This window comes from Poecilia latipinna, unplaced genomic scaffold (assembly GCF_001443285.1).
Source record: "Poecilia latipinna isolate Pla-1442-1.1 unplaced genomic scaffold, P_latipinna-1.0 Scaffold824, whole genome shotgun sequence".
Taxonomy (NCBI): Eukaryota; Metazoa; Chordata; class Actinopteri; order Cyprinodontiformes; family Poeciliidae; genus Poecilia; species Poecilia latipinna.
Genome location: NW_015113440.1, coordinates 30,284 through 50,953, shown reverse-complemented (window position 1 = coordinate 50,953; position 20,670 = coordinate 30,284). Strand labels below are relative to the sequence as shown.

General features: G+C 37.0%; 3 protein-coding genes across 3 annotated transcripts in view; 2 read left to right on the top strand and 1 right to left on the bottom strand.

The window, feature by feature from the left end:
* Positions 1-3,500, top strand: part of phc2b (polyhomeotic homolog 2b (Drosophila)) — a 28,663-nt gene extending 25,163 nt beyond the window's left edge. The window contains exons 12-15 of the mRNA XM_015047393.1: positions 145-247; positions 1,023-1,137; positions 1,622-1,949; positions 2,034-3,500. Of these exons, the coding sequence (XP_014902879.1) occupies positions 145-247; positions 1,023-1,137; positions 1,622-1,949; positions 2,034-2,188 (701 nt within the window). The 3' untranslated portion in view covers positions 2,189-3,500. The remainder of the gene's footprint in view (positions 1-144; positions 248-1,022; positions 1,138-1,621; positions 1,950-2,033) is intronic.
* A 1,430-nt stretch (positions 3,501-4,930) lies between these two features.
* LOC106956510 (T-complex protein 11-like protein 1) lies at positions 4,931-14,667 on the top strand. The gene is made up of 10 exons (XM_015047394.1): positions 4,931-5,038; positions 5,934-6,014; positions 6,139-6,268; positions 6,345-6,465; positions 7,332-7,552; positions 8,065-8,201; positions 9,292-9,473; positions 9,776-9,957; positions 10,293-10,465; positions 12,073-14,667. The coding sequence occupies exons 2-10, from the start codon at positions 5,936-5,938 to the stop codon at positions 12,303-12,305; spliced, it is 1,458 nt and encodes a 485-aa protein (XP_014902880.1). The 5' UTR covers positions 4,931-5,038; positions 5,934-5,935; the 3' UTR covers positions 12,306-14,667.
* LOC106956507 (ankyrin repeat and SAM domain-containing protein 1A-like) overlaps positions 14,042-20,670 on the bottom strand; it is a 27,530-nt gene continuing 20,901 nt past the window's right edge. Inside the window, exon 12 of the mRNA XM_015047392.1 lies at positions 14,042-15,717. Within this exon, the coding sequence (XP_014902878.1) occupies positions 15,660-15,717 (58 nt within the window). The 3' untranslated portion in view covers positions 14,042-15,659. The remainder of the gene's footprint in view (positions 15,718-20,670) is intronic.

The following is a 20,670-nucleotide window of genomic DNA, read 5'->3' as shown; positions in this document are numbered from 1 at the left end:
AGGAATTCAAATATTAGGTAGTTGAACTCAAAAACTATACTTTTCAATATTATTTTGATGTTAGAATCCAGGCATCAATTTTTAAAGTGTAAATCTGTTAATTGACAACTGGTAGTTTTACTTATGCTGCATATTTCCGTACAGAAAAAGAAGAACCCAAGCTGACCTGCGAATACTGTGGCTGGGTGGACTTTGCATACACTTTCAAGGGTTCAAAAAGGTTCTGCTCTGTGGTTTGTGCAAAGAGGTAAGTTAGCTAAATATTTGCTAAATCTTCATTGATGTATAAACTCTAAAAAATATTTTGACAGATATTTATGCATAGTATAAAATATGCAAAACATTTTTATTAACACTGTCTGACATAACATCTGAGAAAAAAATGGATTTTTTAAAATTTCCATGAAGTTTGATGGTGATGGTACAATAAGTGAACTGTCTCTTTAAATAAAATGAGAAATCTCCTGATGGTGTTGTCATGGCATCAAGGTTCTGATAAAACTTATATCAAGGCACAGCTGTAGATGTATTTTAAGGTACATCTGCTTAGTTGTTTGAAAATAAAAATAAATCAAAGCATCAGTAAGTGAATTGTGACGCTCCAGAACATGCAAACCTGTAACCACAGTGGTTTCTGGTTCTGGACTACATTATGAGGCTTTTCAGGGGCATAATATTGTTGCCATGACTTCAACCCACCATTCTGTGTTAGAGCCATGCAGTTCATTGTTGGGTATAAAGAATCTATGTACACAATGTAATAAAAACATGACTTAAAAGGGTCTTCAGTTTCACCCTAGTAGTAAAGCTCAGATGTGCATGAGTGTTTAAAACAATTCTGATATTTGACAAATTGATATAAACTTGATGATCTTAACTAACCTGAAACAAGAAAGGAAGGTTTAGTCAGGCAGAGAAATGTTTTTTTTTTTTTTTTTTCTTTTATGCAGTGTATGCAAACTATGAATCTATTCAGCTTTGTATTAGGACATATTTATTAAGTGGAGTCTCTTTTTGAACAGGTACAACGTGGGCTGCACAAAACGGGTTGGACTTTTCCGGCCAGAGAAGAACAAAACAACAAATCGCTGGCGTAAAAGACCTCATGGCCGCTCTAGTATAGAAGCAAAGAAGCAGGTAAAAAGACTCATAAGTGCATTTTTCCCTCATAAAACCTTTAGAACTACTTCACAACGTGCTTTATACCCTTTTACTTTTTGCACCTTTTAATTTTATGAACTTTGGATGAACTGATTGTCTGCCTCTGTCTTAATGGGTCATTAACTGCTTTTTAATCTAAAGTGACCTTTGTTGGTGATCAGTCTGGGATTTTCTGGTCACTTCACATCTTACAAATAGAGAATAAAGAACTGAGTGGACCCAGAACCTCTGTGTATTACTGCTGAAATTCAGTGGAAATATCAAGCACAGTGTTTAGAACTTGCCTAAAATGTTTATTTGACAGAACTTATGCCTCATGTAGCTAGTCAAAGAACACCTAAATCTTTGAGGCAGTTATCAATCCAAGAATTTTTTTAGCAGTTGTGCTGTAGGTTTGACTCCTGCTTAGTTTAGTTTTCTCAGTGAACTACATCACTTGATGAATTTTTTTCCTTTTCAGAAAATGTCGCCGCCACGACCACAGCAGACCCAGGGAGGCTCTATTTCCTCACCACACGCCTCTCAACCCAGTCAGGAGGAGTCCAGCCCATGTTCAGACATGTCCAGCTACGAAGGGCCGCCGTCTCCCCTGTCGGCGGCCAGCTCTGGACCTCGCGCTCCTGCTCCAGCCTCGGCCCAAGTCCCCGTCCACCGGCAACCGAGCAGGACCTCAGAGCCAGAGGCCTGCGCCGGGAGAGACGCTGCCTTACTCAACGAGCGCTTTTTACCCAACGACCCCGCCAAGTGGAACGTGGAAGAGGTTTACGAGTTCATCCGTTCTCTGCCAGGTTGGTAGTGCTAAAGCAGGGAGATTCATGAACTCCTGCGTCCTGGAATCGTGTTTTTAATGCGTTTCTCTGCTGCCCGGACAGGTTGTCAGGAGATCGCCGACGAGTTTCGCTCTCAGGAGATTGACGGACAGGCGTTGCTCCTGTTGAAGGAGGACCACCTGATGAGCACTATGAACATTAAGCTGGGACCTGCACTCAAAATCTTTGCACGCATTAACATGCTGAAAGACTCCTAACAGAAAATGCGTGCGAATTGAGCTCAAAGCACTAGCAGCACAGAGCACTGGTTGCACTGTGACACAGCCTTCTCAGCACTACTGGACTGCTCCGTCCGCCAGCAGAAAAACTTTAAACATCCAGTTCTTATGTAATAACATGAGTTATTTCTCCATGTCTGTGCAGGTGTGAATACAGAAAGAAAGTACACATATCCACCACACTGGGTCATCCTGTGCTTCGTCTTTTTTTTCTTTTTTTGAAAGATTTTGTGGATTATAGTCATGTTTTGCTCATTCTCCCTCCCAAAAACATGCTTAGCACTTCTAATGTGCCATCAGGGAGCTAAAGAGTGTTGGTCAAAAAAACATTTATCAGCCTTACATTTCCATCGTTTAGCTTCTCCTTTCTTTGCTAAATTATGATTTTGCTCCACCAGATTAAGTCTGAGAAAGAAACCTAGTTTACAAAAGAAACCTGAGCTGCGAGAGCGAGTTGTGCTCTGTCTGGGTTTGCTCACACTGTAGCACAATCTGCACTCATTTGAGGCATTGTGATAAGCACGAGTGATGTCTGAATTTATTATATTGTTGTTCATGTCTTTGTACAGTTTTGGTGGTGTGAGTGAAAGGAAGAGACGGCTGAGAGTCTGAGAACAGAAGATTGCAGTCAATAATTGGCGTTTTTATTCGGCAGTGGCTCCTTTTTGCCTTTCCTAACAATAAGACCCCCCACAGCTATCAACGAGCAAAGCTCGACTGAATGCAGAGAAAACGATTTAAGGAGCCTCTTTTGTGTCAGCTTTCTTTTCAGTCACTAGTTTTTTCTGTAGATTTAAACTACTTGCAAATTATCTACTTTTTCAGAATAATTAACTAAAATATTACATTGATTTTCTGACTCAGGTTTAAAAGACACTAATTTATACAAGGAACAAAATGGGTTTGCTGCTCTCTCGACTCAACCCAACTTTTAGCGCTTATTTTATTTTTCTGACTTCTTTACACAATGTGGTGTGGTGCGCAATTGTTAAACAATGCAAGTTTGTCCATGTATAGCAGCTTATTTGAAGAAAAGTTTGGAACTGTTCTTTCTATAAGTTATCATTTTATTTTAAAAGAGAAATTTAATTTTGGTTAATATTTTGATATATGCAAATTTATAAAAATACCATTGGTGTTGGACTCCCTTCAGTTTGTCTATTTTTTTTAATAAAAAACTATTTGTTTGTGTGATAGAAAGTGAACTTTTTTAGATCATTCTTCGTCAAATGCCTGTATTTATGAAAACAGTTTGTTACACATTTTGCAGTTATAAATAATTTGCAGAAGATTTTTGTCTCGGTTTGCTTAATTTTTGTATGGTTTTGAATTAGTGCTGCAATGCGATTACTATTTGGTGCAAGTCAGTATGATTACAGTTTATTTATATTTAGCTATTTAATAAGTCAATATACACAAAGGGAGTATTTTTCAAGAGCTTTTCACTTCTCATTTTGGTATTGAAAAATGTGAGCAAAGAAATTTATGGGAAAGATCTCTGACTTCATATTCGTTAACAATGAGAAGCAATTGTAATTGCAAACAATTGTTAAGTGGGAGGAGGAAGTGTGGTAGAAAAACGTTCAGTTAGGGAAAACCAGTCTTGAAGGACATTTTTTGGAGATTGGAGAATTCAATAAGTATGGACATCAGGACTGTTGTCCATACTGTTGGACACCTGACAACACCAAAGGCACTGGAAGGTGATTCAATAACCATGTGGTTATGCTTTATAGAACAGCAGATTCAGCTATCTAAATACCCTCAGAGGATTTATGGAGTATTGTCAAAGAGAAGATGAGACACGAGCCAAAGTGGATGAAGATGAGGTGCTATTAAACCAATCTGGGCTTCTGTACCACCTCTGCAAAGGCACATCCTGACCAAATACATTAGATTAATGTGCTTTTCAGGAAACCCGCATTTATTAATTAAAACTTTAAAAGTCTTTTTCATTAGTTTGATGCAAATTTCCTTTCTGAGTAGCAGAATTTCGAAAATGAGTTATAATCCTGTAACTGCACAGAAACGCAGGGAATATATCACCGTGTAATGAATCGCTATGAATTTCACTTTTCGAATCGAATAACTTTTAATTAATAAACGTTTTAGGGAATTCTCCACCTACAGTACAAAGGAACAGGATCTTGAGTCAAGGCAACGATAAAACTTTCCCAAATGGTATATATTAAATCACACGTTACGATGTGACTCCATTAAATGTGTTTAGAATTCGGAAATTTAACGGAGACTGAAACGTGTGTCTGAATGTAGTTATTCTGTTTACATTGGTTCATCCGGACTCTTTCAGTCGGCCGATCTTTCTCGAAGCTGGGGCAGGAAACATGATATTTCTGGTCCACAAGTAGTTGTTTTATACAAAAGGGCGTTTCTACAAAAGAATCGACCGCTTTCCGTTTTGTTTCCACTGCGTTTAAAAAAAAAAGAAAGAACAGGTGAGATCGGTTGTATTAGAACTGAGTGAAAAACAGCATGAAGTTACAGGACAGACCCGCCCTCTTGTTTTGATTTGAGATTTGGATCAAACTAAATAAAGTTGCGCATATCTGAGGTATTTCTTACTAAAATGAATACAGGTTAAAATTTTACATTTAAACGGTTGTGTCTTGTTTTAACCGAGGCGTACATACAGGTTAAAATGAAGCGGGGCCGCAAAAATATGTGCTTTTAACTTCCACGTTTATTTCAACGTGAATGGTTTGGTCCTGGTTTGAACTTGAACGTTGACGCAGACGTCATTTAAACGGCTGATACATTCACTGTCAGTCTGACGTTTCACTTCTCGAGTCATTTAAAAATCAACACCGGGTAAGTTAAATATTAAAAAGCTTAGTTATTAAAGCGGTGTAATTTTATGTGTTTATGTTTAAAGTCTCCTCTTTAGTATCTGAATGTGTCTGTTTGCACAAACTTTATTCACTTTGAGAAAACGGATAGAAATTGCTACGTCCTATTAGTAGTCCTGGATTTGGAAATGCTTGAATCTAACTAAACTACAGAATGAAAAGTTAGTTGGTTAATGGTTAATATGTTCACCTTGTGCTAAAATCGTTTTTAACGTTGACACTATTGAATTTTGCTAACTTTGCAGCTCTTTTCCTAATTCTGTGGAGGTTGCTGAAGTATTGTACACTTATCATTTGCAAAGTATTAATTTAATAAGAGTTCGGTCGTTTTATTGACCGGCTTCAAACTCTAAAGAATTTGGCCCTGAATGTAACACCGACACACAAGAGCAAAGGGGAGAAAGTTAGCTTACAACTAACCTTTAGAATAACATCTACTGTAGCTTAATGTGCTACTGAAAGCTAAAGAGTTATTTTTCAGTTGGCTGACCTCCAATATTTTATTTTTATATGTAATAAAATACAGTATAAAATGTTAAAAGTTGTAATAATTATTTGATTCAGTATTGTTTTAGTAAACAAATTAGTTTTTCATTGACCAACATTGGCCCTTCTTATATTATTTAATAAATGTATTTATATTACTGACTCAAAAGTTTTCTCCACATTGAAACATATGCTATAGTTAAGATCCATTCAAATGTATGACATAAAAACCATTTGACTACTAACAATGAGAGAGAAAGACACAAATCTATAGATACCTAAATTCGATTAGTCGCAGCTGTAAGTACCTGTTTCCACTAATTATCCAGTTATGTCTTGTTAATGAGGAAAATAAATGTTGGCTGCTGCAGAAATGTCCGGTCAAAGAGAAGAGCCCTTTGATGGTTCCCCAGCTGACCTTCCCAGTCTGGAAAAACTCGACTCTCCTACAGGTATGTGAAGCTTAATTAGAACAGCTCCTGTCCTCAGACACCTTCAGAGCCTATTAGTAATTGAATTACTACTACTACGGCACTTTTAATTATCCGTGGATGTGTGTGTGTCTGTGTGCATCAGGGAGTCCACCCACTGCCTCATTATCCAGTCTGATGGAGCTGGAAAACTGTGTTTCCAACCTGAGCCTTGCACATGAGATAGTGGTGAACGGAGACTTTTGCATCAAACCAAAAAGCCCTCCCACTGACAGGCAAGATGCATTTAACCAGTTATTGCTTCACAAATCAAAACTGTTGCGTTAAATTAAACAGTTGCTTCTGTTTTAGCCTGGAGGGCAGAGTGACAGACATCATTCACCGGGCGTTTTGGGACAGTCTGCAGGAACAGCTGAGCAGCGATCCCCCAAACTACAGCCAAGCAGTTATCCTGCTGCAGGAGGTCAAAACTGTAAGTTTTCTTTAATTTGAAGAACACTTTTTGAAAAGCCAACCTTTAATTCAGAGATTTAGCAGGACAGGCTAAATCTCTGAATTAAAAAAACAAGCATTATTTTTAACATTATTTTGTTTTCAGCTATATTAAATACTCACTAAACAAAAAAAATTGTTTTCTTAGACATATTTATAAAATATTACATGAAAGGAATAAAATATGTAAAACACTCAATCCCCCATGAACAGAGATGTTTGTACAGAAGTACCGTCTGTGATTATTCTGGAAGGAATGTTAAAAGTGCATTCATTCAAGACAGAACTCAAAATTAACCGTGCTAATAGGCGTCATGTTTTTTCCTGCGTTATGCCCTTTGCTTGTTCTGTCATCGCATCCTCACCTTCATAGCACATCAGTACATTCTGAATGAGAAGTTGACGATTCTCCGTCATGCAGATTGGTTGAATGATTGCTATTAAGATGATAACTTAAGGAGCTTGTCGAGTGTTTATATTTCAAAACAGAACCGCATAAAGTGCATTTTGCAGCATGCACCAGACTCTGTTCTGACAGATGACTCTTTCCGCATTCTGGTATGGCTCCGCCATCTTTGTTTCTGTGTGACTGGCTTCTCTTAAGGATGACCAGCGTTGCCCTCTTCTGGATGGCGATGAAACTACAACACTAAAAAAAACATCTAAATGGATGTTATTAGTTAATTGATTGATTCATGGATATAATAATCCATGAATCAGCAGTTAATTGTAAATCAATTAACTGTTTGCATCCATAATTCAGAGAATCAGAGATGATTTACGATGAGGGTTTAATAACAAACATTTTGGTAAAATGACAGCAACACATCTTCTGTTTCCTTTCAGATGCTTGGGTCACTGCTGCTGCCTGGTCACGTCAGGTTGAGGACTCAGCTGGATGAAGTTCTGGACATGGAGTTGATCCAGCAGCAGGTCCTACATGGAGCGCTGGACCTCCACAGGCTGGCAGGATTTGTCATAAACATGATGGCATCTTTATGCGCTCCTGTGCGTGACCCCGAGGTCAGAGCACTGCGAGACCTCAAAGAGCCCTTGGAGCTCCTTCGGTAAGCAGCGTGATCTGTCACATTTTTGTAAAAAAAAAAAATGCCATAAAATATAACAAAAAGATTAAAAATATGTCAGTCCAATCATCACTGTCACTCCTCTTAAACACATTTCACATTTTGTTACAACAAAAAGCCCTTCACAAAACTCCATTGCATTTAAACTGAGATCATCTTACACACAGATAAAATGTGTTTATAATTAGGTGACTTGAAGTTAATGGGTTGCACTGGATTTTATTTACTGTAGGTGAATCATAGTATAGGGGGCTGAATGCAAATGCACACTTTTTAGATTTTTATTCCTGAAAAAGGTTAAATAATGTGTGCCATCTCCTTCCACTTTCCAATTATACACTACTTGGTGTTGGTCTGCTGCATAAAATCTCAATAAAATCCATTGAGAGGCTGTGCTTTTAATGTGACAAAATGTGAAAACCTTCTATAGATATGAAACCCTTTTCCAAGGGACTGTCAATAAAAAAGTAAAAGTAAGTAACCTTTTCCTCCAGGGGTATCTTCCGCGTCTTGGGACTGATGAAGAGCGACATGGTTAACTTCACCATCCAGAGCCTGAGGCCTCATCTACTGCAGGAGGCTGTGCAGTATGAGAGAGCCAAATTTCAGCAGATCCTGGACAAACAGCCAGGTGAAGGGGGGGAAATCTATCTTTGTTTCACTCCTCAGTTTTAATTAAGCAGTGACAGAGATATATGTAGATGGCATAGGTGACTTTGTGAGGGAAACATTTACGGTAATTTAATGTCTCGGTATTCAATTAAACAGATTCTGACCTCTGTCGCACTAAATCACCATCCTCCACTTTTTTTATCTACCAATGCCCTGTGTGAGAAACTGAGCTAGCAGTCACACAGATATTTAAAGTAAAACTAAAGCTACTGATTAATATAACAGCTTCCACTTCTATTGTTTTACTGCCTCTTCAGAACACAAATAAGTTTTGTAAAAAATAAAAATAAATAAATGTATATCTGTATTTGAGGCACAACTTCTCATCTGTAAGCTCTGGAAATGGCAGTAACAGCTGCATGGGAAAAAAGAGCAGAGTAATTTTACCTGACAGAAACAATATTGTTGCCATCTACAGTCATAATAAATAAATTCTAATTTTATTGAAAAGTTTATTTCAGTAACTGTGCTCACTATGTAAAACATATCACATAGTCTATTTATACACACAAAATTAAATTTTAAAGCCATTTTTTTTCCTGTCTACTATGACTTTTTGCTGACCGCTAATGAAAATGAAAATACACCATTAATGATTAGAGCATTACATCACACAAATAAAAAGACATCAATACATTAATCATTAAATTTTGTTTCATTTGCCTTTTAGATTTTTTCTAATATTGCATAAGAAAAGTTCAAATGGTAAAATGAAAAATCTGCAAGTGAATGTGCCAATTTTTTAAATCCATTTAATGGATTTAATGGATCCATTGAGAATAATTAATGGAAGAGAATAATTGATAGCTAAAACAATGTTTAATTGCAGTCCTATTCTTGTGCTGTAAAAAGCTCATCGGAGAAAAACATCAAGATGTCTCATAGTTGTCCAATAGTAGAAATGTTTTGCTGTGAACGTTATAAAACCTCTTGAAAGCATGACCCAATCTGAATCTGTATAATCCAAAAAACTCAAGAGATCCTCAGCGATGTTTGCAGCACGGTTTAATTGTGTGTTTTATTTAAGCATGTCCCTCTTCTTGTCTCAGCTTCTCTAGACAACACAGCTGCTTGGCTTGTGGCGGCAGCGTCCGAGGAGGCGGCGGCGCTCCCAGCTCACTGTGACTCTCCCGGTCCTGACAGTCGAGCTCTCCCCAGCGCCACTGCTATTCTCAACCGCGCCTACATGCATCTGCTCCACTGGGACCCGCATGGCCAGAAATATCCCGAGGTCAGCGACAACTCAGAAAATTACACCTTTCATTACACTATGTGATATTTTATTGATTGTGGGGGGAATATTCAGCTGCTCTGTGCACTCTTCCTCACCCTGCGGCATGTTAAAGCATGTGACAGGACACTGGAGCTCTTGTAGAACAGCAGCTCCGAACCCTTTTATTACACGTATCAACACGGCAATGTCGGATGAAGTTACAAACTCGCCGATCAACATCGTGTCCCCTCCGCATACTTGGTCTGAATTCGTCTAGAGCTTAAAGTCACTCACGGCAACGAGGTGACCGTGTTTTGCAGAGCATGCTGATGGACCGGTCCCGCCTGGACGCTCTGAGCCAGCAGCTCCAGATGTTGGTCCTGGAGGCCTCCGTGTTGCTCCTGACCGCCACTCACTGTCGGGGCGTCACTTTCTCCCTGCAAGGGTTTGTAGGTAAACTCAAGCAGACGATCACTGCCCTGCTGGAGGGCAGTCACACCAGGTAAGAGAAGGACTGGGTGATGCATGTACTGGCTGTCGTGGAGAACAGGTATTGTATGAGATGGACACCAATGGAGGTGACAGGAGGCAACGAGGTTGTCAGGACAGATCCAGCTAACCTCATTCTTTCTGTTTAAGAATAGCCTTGCCATTATTATTGGATGGCAGTAGTCCAACAACTTTATAATCCTACTATTTATTAATTTATTGCAACAGGCTTTTAATTAATCAAAATATCTACCCCGGAAATTAGCGATCTGCATAAAAGAATGAATTTCTATAAGCCTGATAGATTTGAGCTGTTGCATATTTTAATGCTACTTTCTGTTTCTCCAGGGAAGCTGACCTGAAGAGGGCCCTGTTGGAGCTCAGGGAGGCGGTGCTGCAGCAGGTGAAAGAAGCTCTGAGCACCCAGGGGGGAGGAGAGTTTCCCAAGGAGAGCCAGGATCTGCTGAGAGGACAAATATCTGACCTGTGGAAGAATAACAACCCAGTCCGCTCACTTATAGGTCAGGCAGGATTCCAAGAGTAGTTATTTTCCAGGCACTTACTGGTTTATTCTGGTTGTTCTCCTTAATTAAAGTGTGGTGCAGAAAATGCAGATACCTTAATGGGAAAATGGATCAATTTCAAGCTACAAAGAAAAAAAAAATGCCTTGCACAGAAACTACTGGGCTGGAATATTAATCACTTTCGTCCTGATTTACTGCAGACTTTCATGCCATCTCCCATAAACAGATTATTTTCTGTTTATATGACTGCCACACACCTCAATTTGAGCTCTCTGGCTAAAGTAAGCACTATTAGATCAATGTGTTCAAATCTAACTCATTTCTAGCCTCTACCGGTGTTCCCCAAGGTTCTGTCTTCAGTCTTTTCCTGTTTATCTCCTTTCTTTTTTTAAATATCTTCCTGAAAAATTTATATCAATTGAGTTTAACATTCAAATGACACTCAAATCTTCAAACCTCAAATCACTGTTTCTGTACAAAACATCATGTTATTTCTCCTCCAACTTTCTCGATTTAAGCAGCGATAAAACTGAGATTTTAATCGGCTATTTTCAAAATCTCTTTAACTCCCATCCTTTGAAGTTCCTAAGACAGTTTCAGTTTGCTTACAACTTTGCTACATACTTTTTTTTATTATAAAACACCAGAATCTCTTCCAGTAGTTATTTTGCTCCTTTTTCTCCCCCCAAACAGCTTGGCTTCCATTGGATGTGTATTCACTCCATTTATAAATTTGCATCTGTGCATGTTTTCGGTTCTGTCTGCATTAAGTTACCTTGTCAAATAAGGAAGTCCATAAGTGCCACAGTCCTCTAAAAAAATTATAAAGCAAATATTTACATATTTAAATAATAATAAAAAAAGAAACCTTTTAATAAGTTAGAAATTTGAATTTTAAGTCACCATATCTTCAAAACAATTTTAAGTATTTCATTTTTTCTGTGCTACAGTCTATCAAAATAATTCAGATTTTCAAATTGGCTTGTCAAATAGACCTTAAAATCTGATTGGTTGACTTAACAGGCAGACCAATGACCACTGAATTTAGGAAAATGAGGAAATTATTTCACCTGAAACTGTTAAAGCCTAACAGTGATAGAAATTCAAATATTTTTGTTTGCTTTTAAGGTATATTGATTTAATTTTTTTATTTATTTTTCTACATTTAATTTTTCTTTACTCATCTAATAAAATATTGACGTGTAAGAGTAGAGACAAATTTACTTATACAACAGATGTATTTACAATTTAATTTAAACTACCACATATAAATGCGTTTTGAAAAACTAATTTTTCATTTGTAGAACTTTTGACCCATTTTAATGTTGTTTGATCTTGCACTTGCTCTGTAAACCTTTGGCATCTTAACAGGCTTTTAAATGAAATATATTATTAATGTTTGTTAAAAGCTTGTGTTTAGGGACGCACAATTTTCCCCCATAAGAGAAGCATGACTTGAAACCAGCCATTTTCTTTCTTAGCTAATGGGAGAAAATAGCGAGCACTTTTTATGTTTCTCTTTCAGTGTTTACGTGCTTTCAAACTTTGATGAAAGCCTCTGCACAGTTCTGACTTTCTTCCATTTTTCTCTCTGTCCAACACAGGAGAAAGAGTTCGGGGCTTCCTCCTGGCCATGCTGCAAGGCGGCTCGGCTAAAAGGCGTCCAGAGCTGCCGTTTCCCCTCGGGCTGGTGAGTTCCGAGCTCACAGAGTTGGGGACGGCCTTTGGGCGAATTGTCCACTTCAACCGAACCGTCTTCGGTCCCTTCTACGCACCCATCCTCAGGAAGCTGCTGCTGCCGTCAGGAGAGAGTGAAACTGGGGAGGACTCGCGCTGAGCCAAAGAACCCCACAGTGACATGATCATAAGCTAACATTTTGTTACAATTTTGCTTTTTAATTATGAGTGTCGGGTGAGATGAAAATCTGTAAATCTGTGTTGCTGAACTTGTTTAGTTATATTTAGAGTGTACAGAAACTGAATATTTTCTCAAATGTCAGGACTAAAGAGTGAGTGAAAGCATAAGGCAGTTACTGAATTCTAGCAAATTTGTGTTCATAAAACAAGAATATATGTAGCAGAAATAAATAGCAAGAGATAAAAATGGAAAGACGAAAATATATGCTAAAATATTGTAAATAATAGTTTATGTATGAATTACCAAAGACATTGGGCACTTTTCTTTTATTTCTTTTTATTCTTCTTTTGCACCTTTGATTATAAACCAGATATAGATACTGTTATAAGGGAATGGTGTAAATAAACCGGATTTTATTGGGAAACAAAATGCTTTTTTTTTCCTTTTTCATATTTCACAGCCATTCAAACATCTCAAATTACAGAACAAATAAATAAAAATACATGAATCTCAAACAAATACTCTTAGAGAAAAACTATATTTAAAAATAATGAACTGAGTAAAATAAATATCCTACAGATGGCCTTCGTAATAATGTGTGGTGCTTTATTTTGGGGTTTCTTTGTAGTAATAAGTAATGCAGTTTGTTTATATTTTGTTTCTTTTCTTGGCCTGCTGCTTACTTACAACACAACGTTCCAGACTGAGAGCCATGATCAACGATTAATGTGAAAATGTGTGAAGTGCTCATTACGTCTTTTCACTTAAGAAAATGAACTTACACTTATATTCTTTAATCTTCCACAGTGGAGCAGTTATATTTATACTTTTAATGAGATTTTTGAAATTGATAAATATATATCTTTAAGTTTATTTTAATAATAAAGATGTGGTGTAAATAACCTTCAGTTTGTATTAGTTTTAGTCGCATTTTTGGGTTTCGTTATGAAATTGAACCTCGGGGCCTGGTGGTCTGCAGGGAATCATTTAGACCAGACAATCATCTGAGTTACTTGGTGCACTCATCTCTGCAGAACTTGATTACGTACCAAACTGGTACTTTAACCTCTTTGAAGAGCGGTTTTGGATCTTGGATCCTTGAAAACAAACAAAAAATAAATAAAACAATGTGAATAGGACACCAACCTCAGTAATGAGTTCATTATTAAGTCTACAGTGTTAAATTACTAAGATTTTTGGAAATTAAAGATATCCACATCAAAATGAGGTGTTTTATAAAAATAGTGGAATTCCTTTGTCATCAGCTAATATAAGTTTTCACAGCTTTGCTTCTGATTGGTTGATCAGTCCCTCATGATGGCTCCTGCCCTGAAACTACATTCAATGAGATGGATTTGTAATTTCAGACAGAACTATCAAGAGGACTAATCAACCTTTCAAAATTTTATTGAATTATACTTTTCTTTCCTTACTTTATATACTATTTTATGTTTGTCTTTTTTGTATGAATTTTCTGCAACCTTTTGTTCTTCCTCTGTACACAGAGTGGAGGCTCTGTCAGCTTCAGTAAGTAAAATTATTTGGAGAGGTTTTATGTTTAATATTAGTAAAGTGGTTCCACCATGACCCAAAAGAAACCTCCAGATGGCAAAACACCTGCAGTAGAATAGATGCCCTTCTTGTGGTTAGTATAATGTATTTATTGTTCTTTGATGATACGTACATTAAAATCTTGATGCAGATTTTTTTTTTTACCATAATCATTTGTACTTAGGAACAGTACATAGGAAGTGAGTGTTGTGCAGTTGGCTTCCTCTATAACAAAGATGAATCAATATGAACTTTAAAAAATCTAAAATTAACAAAGCTAACTGTGATAGAGTATGCAACCTTGTGACTCAAGGTAAAGGTGTTTAAGCAAGTTTCAAAAATCTGAGTATAATTATTTAGGCTATATCTTTAATTTACTCTTTTGTGAAATCTTCATCCTGTTGAACAATTCTTCACAGTCTTAATAAAATTAATTTTTTTGTTTGCTTTTTTAAATCAGTTTACATCAACGAAGCACAATATGAGAAAACAGTGGGGATGCTCCTTTAACTTTGAGTGAATTTTCTGCTGTCTCAGTGAGGTGGATGGGAAGTTACAGAGCTGTGCATCAGCTGCAAGCTAAATGTTCAGAAAGCCTCAAACATGTCAGGTCGGCTAACAATTCATCTTCTTGTTTTAGGGGATTTCCAGGGTCCTGTGCCACAAAGATTTTTGACTTGTTTCTTTTGCTAAAACTTTACTGACATTGTTACAGAGATTATATATTTGTTTTTACATGTTTAGTACAGCACGTAAAAAATACAAGGTAAATCTGTGTTTAAAAATATGTTGCAGAAAGTGAAGTGTTGTAATTCATGTCATTCCCTGTTACGCTTAAAATCAGTCACTTGACATTTAATTTTTTTGTTCATACTTAGATGGTTCTCTGAACACCAACACTGACACAGCAGTGCTAATCTTTGTTTCTTTCTTTCTTTCTTTCTTTCTTTTTTTTCCCAAAGATCAGTGAGCGCTTCAGCTCTGCAACTTGGAAATAATAAAGTACAAGAGAGGCACAAACGGGGCTAATCGTTTGTTTAGATTAGAAGTCGCACCACCCACTAATCTTGTTCAGTGGGGGAAACAATGAAAGCACAATTGTACAATAATTACCATCTTGTAATGTCACTTTTGATTTCAAACAGCTGGTGTAATGTGTCTGTTTTTAACTGCTCAGCCATGTAAAGAAAATCAATGCTGACAACAGACTTAGGAGGGTTTCTTTAGGCTTTGTATTATTTAATATCATGAATATAATATTGCTTTGAAATTTGAAACAGTATCACATTTTCAACAACAAACCATACTCTGACCACAAATATGGGCAAAGCATTGTATGCTGGTACAGTTTATTTTTTTCTCTTTTGTTACCCCTTTTCAAACCGCGCTCTTGCCATCTTCAGTAGACCCGAATCAACAGAAATTCTCATTAATGGTCTATGTTACTAACGGTCTACAGTGCTCTATACATAACAGTACCTACATGACAAGATCCGTAAGTCACACGGAGGCCAGGAAGTAGACTTGACCTTTCTCTCTCGAGACAGGAGTGATATACAGGTCCTGTTCAGCCAGTGATGTGGGACCACAAGTTACCTTTTGACTGTGAGTTGGGAATTCATCTCGGGGGCAGTGGAGGAGCAGGAGGTGTACAGAGTGAGATCTAAATGTCAGAGTAACGCTGTTTGGCCCCTTCTCCCTCTCTCTCTCTCTCTCTCTCTCTCTTTTAACCATTTTCCCACTGCTTTGTGCACTAATTCAACACACGCAAACACACTCGCATCAGCTGCTCCCCTTCAACTCACAGCTTGGTGTCCGGAAACTTGAACGTTGGGGCGAGCTACACAGGGAGAATACGAATGTTAAAAAGAGGACAGGTACATGCACAGCCACATCATGCTACCAATTCTTGCTTTAAATAGCTGCTCTTCATTAAAGTGTAATGCCTTTTTTTTTTTTCTTTTATAGTGTGCAGCCATACGCGAGCAGGTTGTCCTGGAGACACACAAAATGGAGGGGACGAGTGTGACAAAAATGGTGAGAAGGGTGGAAACGGAGGGATGGGTGATGAATTAGCATGTAAACAGAGAGTGGGAACATAAAAGACATATGGCAGATGAAAGAGTGGAGACGAGACGCTGCTACAGTACAGTACATACAGAGACTGCTCAGGCCAAATGCATCAGAGGGGACAGAACACAAAGACACTGCCAAACATGCATCATCAGTGGAAGCTAACAGATAAAAGTCAGAACAAAGTGGCAATGACACAACCACAGTGTCATTGCAGCTACATCTGCACAGTCTCCAGACACACTGTCTTTTGGAGAAGAGCTCCCTCAATCCTCCTGCGGCACACAGAAACAAGGACAGCGGCCAGTGATGTAGCAGTCCAAACATCCATGAGGACAGACAGAAACAAGGCGAACAGCACACACGGTTGGCAGTGCACAGGAGGGGGCACCCAGTCATGTCTCATCGTCACAATCAGCATCTTTTTTTTTTTTTCCCCCAATCACAGTGCAGGAGGAAAATACTTGGTTCAAAAAATAACCATGTGTTGTATCCAGATTTACATACTATTTGCATTAACTAGACGGAAAAAAAAGAACACTCTCAATTACGTGAAGTGACATACTTTACGTGTACTGTACCAAATTCGGAAGTGGAGTTAAATAGAAAGCTACGTATAATCATGTATAATAAGCTTACCATGAAGGGAAATGTGCACCAATCTCTGCCGGGGGCTCATTAATATACCGGAGTTAAAGGGACAGCTCAGGATTTTTGAAGTGGGGTTATGTTGGAAGGTTATTAACAGTAAACATCTTAGTTAGTCCTGGGGGCTGAAGCTAACAGCTAAAATAAACTAAGTGGACTTCTACCATCTTAAAAATAAACTCTAATATGTCACAGCAATTTGTGCAAAGTCTTTTTATGAACTTTTAAACAAAATAAATGCTTGTGTTTGGAGATTATTTAAATAGAAACTTTAGATTTTTTACTCTCTAAACAGACACAGGAGGAGGTGCAACAACAATTAACTTCCTGCGTGTAACAGCAATTGAAAATGGACCATGGAAATAGTCATCGCAATGGTCTGATATAAAGCTAAAGGTTGTAAAATTAATAATAATAAAAACATTGCTAATTGATTTTTGATCTGCATTGTTTTTTTAAAAGTAAGTTAATCTATGTGAGAACACCATTTTATAAACCTTTCAACCATTGAAACTGCACTTGAAGATTATTTACATAGAAGTTGAGGATTATTTGCGCAATGATTTTTACTAAAAATGTACAGAGAGCAGAACCTGTAAAGTGTTTCTGCCCAGAACATCCAAAGAGTAATATGCTTGATTTCAAATCTGTGGATAGCTTTGACTAAACAAAACCTGGTCTTAAGTCTACGCTTAAAACAAAATTCAGCAAGTTATGCAAACGCGTCAGAATGCATGAACCGAAATTTAAGGATAGCTTCATTAAGTTCAATATGAATTAATTAGATTTTTTTTCGGTTATGGTCTTGAAGAACCAATAAAAAAATGTTAGAGAAGAGCCTCTATTTTTGTCTGTTTGAGAGCTAAAAGTTGTAAAAATAAAATAAAAAAAAAAAACAAAAAAAAACAAGAGGACAGTGACAGAATTTTTCTGAGCCAGTTGAAGAACAGAGTTTATATTGTGTCATAAAATAAGTCCTTATCAACTTGAAATGACAATAAAACCAAGAAAGAAAAATAAGCCATTCTCTGCAACACCAACCGAGTTTCACCAAAGTTTGAATTTGAAGTTGGGGAGAGTGAACAGCGTCATTACATTGTGCCAGAAAAGTGCAAACTCAGCACATTTTTCGTGCAACTAAAGAAGAGGGATTTGTTTGTCCAGCCTACATTATAGAGACCAGAAATTTATGATTATTGGCTCACTGATACAAAAAGTAACTTTGAGATGTAACAGAAGGGTGTTACCAAACTATTGGGTGAAGATTTTTAAGATAAAATGTTTCTAATTGCTTGAAAAGTTTATCAGGGAACACATTGCTTCTTATTTTTATTATTCAGTCTCCTCCTGTGAGTCAGAAACATGACTGTTAGGTTAACTGGTCTTTCTAAATTGCTATAAGTGTGTCGTCTGCATGGTGTTTGTCTTGTGTGTTTCTTTGTTGCCCGGTGACAAAAAGGAAGCACATGCAAGGAGCACCAGGCCTCTCACCCAAAGACAGCTGGAGGTCAGCATCAGTACCCTCCCAACCCGCCGCAAACCTTCAAGGGTGAAGCAGGTACTGATGATGAATGGATGCATGTGCTTCACACAGGAAGGTCATTGATGGCACACCTCTTTTAACCCAATTCTCTATGTAAATACTCTTCAGTTTCAGTCTAAATAACTGCCAAACAGAAAAGTGGCATCAGAGAAGTTCATAAAACACAATTAAATTTTTCAGTTTGATGTTTTGGGAAAGAAAAGTCCCCCCCCCTCTCATATTACTTTTTAACTTCAGCCTTCAGGACATGATAACTTTTTGAAGACACCAAAACACTTGTTTTTACTACAGGTAAGATATTAATGTATTTTTCTTCATATCATATCCTCACTTCAAAAGTCCTAAACTATTGCTTCAATGAACTGATCTTTGATTGTAGATTACAAAAATAAGTAAAGCTTGGGACTACTGCCAACATCCTAAATATGCTTACTTTTATTTTCTTCTTTTTCTTTGTCTTTTCTTTATGATGTTACCTCTGTCGAGATATTTATAATCCGTTTTCGATTACCTCCCATCTTTAAAAAAGTATCACAAAATGCACTAATACTACACTTGCACTATAAGAAGACAAAGTTTTAAAAGGGATAGTGCTGTTTTTTTCGTTCTCTTTTTTTTTTTTTTAAACACAGTGCTTTTAGTTTTGCTTTTTAAATGAAGAAGATTCGCAGGCTCTCAGCGCTACCATTAATGCTGACAGGCACTGGGCAGTACAAGGCCAGACTCATCTCAACAAACCTGTACCATCATCTACACGTCTTCCCAGCCAGTCACAGTTAGATACAGCAGTTAATCCAAAATGTAGCTTTTTTTTCCCTCTCCTTTCTGTTTGTTAAAAACTGGTTGTAGGCGTGCAGCTGTTGGGTGCTGGAGTTTGGCAGGAAAGGGGATCGGGTGGGTTTTTTTTAGTTGATTATAGTTACTGCAGTATTGTGTAAGGAGGTTTCAGTTCTCAGTCCGCTTTGAGTTCAGACATCAGTGATAGATTTGTGACCAATCCATATGTGGTCTTACTATGAGTACTGTACAAATGAGTAAAAAAATACAGGTTGTTTGCTGCATGTTGCTGTTTTTGTCTTTCACTTTTATATATATTTATATATATATATATATGTTTTTTTTGTCCATCTTGCATCCCATGCTAGCAAAGCAGCCTCCTCATAGTGCCTCACAGTGGTAGATGCCTGGTAAGACAGGACAGGCTAAAGATGGAGAAAGAAAAAAGTATATAACTGTCTTGAAACAAAACAAATTAAGTCAAAAATAAAAAAATATATATACTTAAAAATGTGAACACAACATCGTCACTCTGCAGAACTGACATCTATATCGCTGGGAGTCTTAAAGGAACAGGTCAATATTTTGAGAACAATGTTGTTCCCTTCTTGCAGAGAATGAAGACTGATAACCCACTAACAGCCATGGATAAATGTTAATATATTGATATTAACATGTGAATGACACTTCTGTTTTTATTGTAATCCATCCAAAAGAAAACAAAAATACAAACTGAACCCTGATGGTGTTAAAAATACAACCAAGTTATAAATAAAAACACATTTTCCAACAAACTCAAATATTTTTTTTGTCTAAATTCCCTAAACGATTATTAACAAGTCCAAAAGTCTGGAAAATATTTTTTTCTTTTACTAGTACTATAAACATATCTTTAAAAGAAAGTAAAAAAAAATCCAATGTCTAATTGGAGCTAATGTGTTCAGTAATGGGAAAAAAATCAATATGATGAAATAATTGTTCTTCAGATAAATCCTAAAGAAATTATTGTAAATGAAGCACATTTGTCCATTGACTTTAAAATAAAGATAGATATTTACAAAAAAATATGAAAACTTAAAAACAAAATTTCAGTTCATCTTTACATTTTATTTTAATAATGTTTGATTATCTAAATAAAACATGTACTATAGATCATCAAAAAATGTTAAGAAAAGCATGAAAAGTCTGTTTTTACTACCCTATCAGTCCAATTTTCTCATTTCCTTCTTGATTTTAATATTTGTAGACCTCCATTTCTACTGTAGGATGTAGGAATTACTGTTGATGCCATTTTCAATGTATGCTAAAATTCACTATTTATACTCCAGGTCTGACAAATAACCGTGGGAGCCATGTTGAATGCAACAGCATGACCTCTGTAACACAGAGTAATTACAAACTTAGATTTTGACCCCTGCAGATAATATGTAGAACAAAACTGAGCCTCTCTTACAAAAATATTAATGGCTACCACTATTCTCAAATCTCTGCAAGAAAATAATCAACATTTTCTCCCAAAATGTCAAACTGTTCATTTAAGGGTTAAGCCTACAGACCAATTTAGCCTTACACAAACCATTCCAACATATCTAAAAATACTTGAACTTGCTGTGAAGTCAAGCTTGAACAAATCAAAAATGAACATACTTGTTTTGCCTGTGGAGAAAACCAAAAAAACAAAAAACAACAAAAAAAAAGTCTTGAAAGAAGAAGAAGAATAAAGATGCAACCTCTGGGAGCTATCGGGGATTT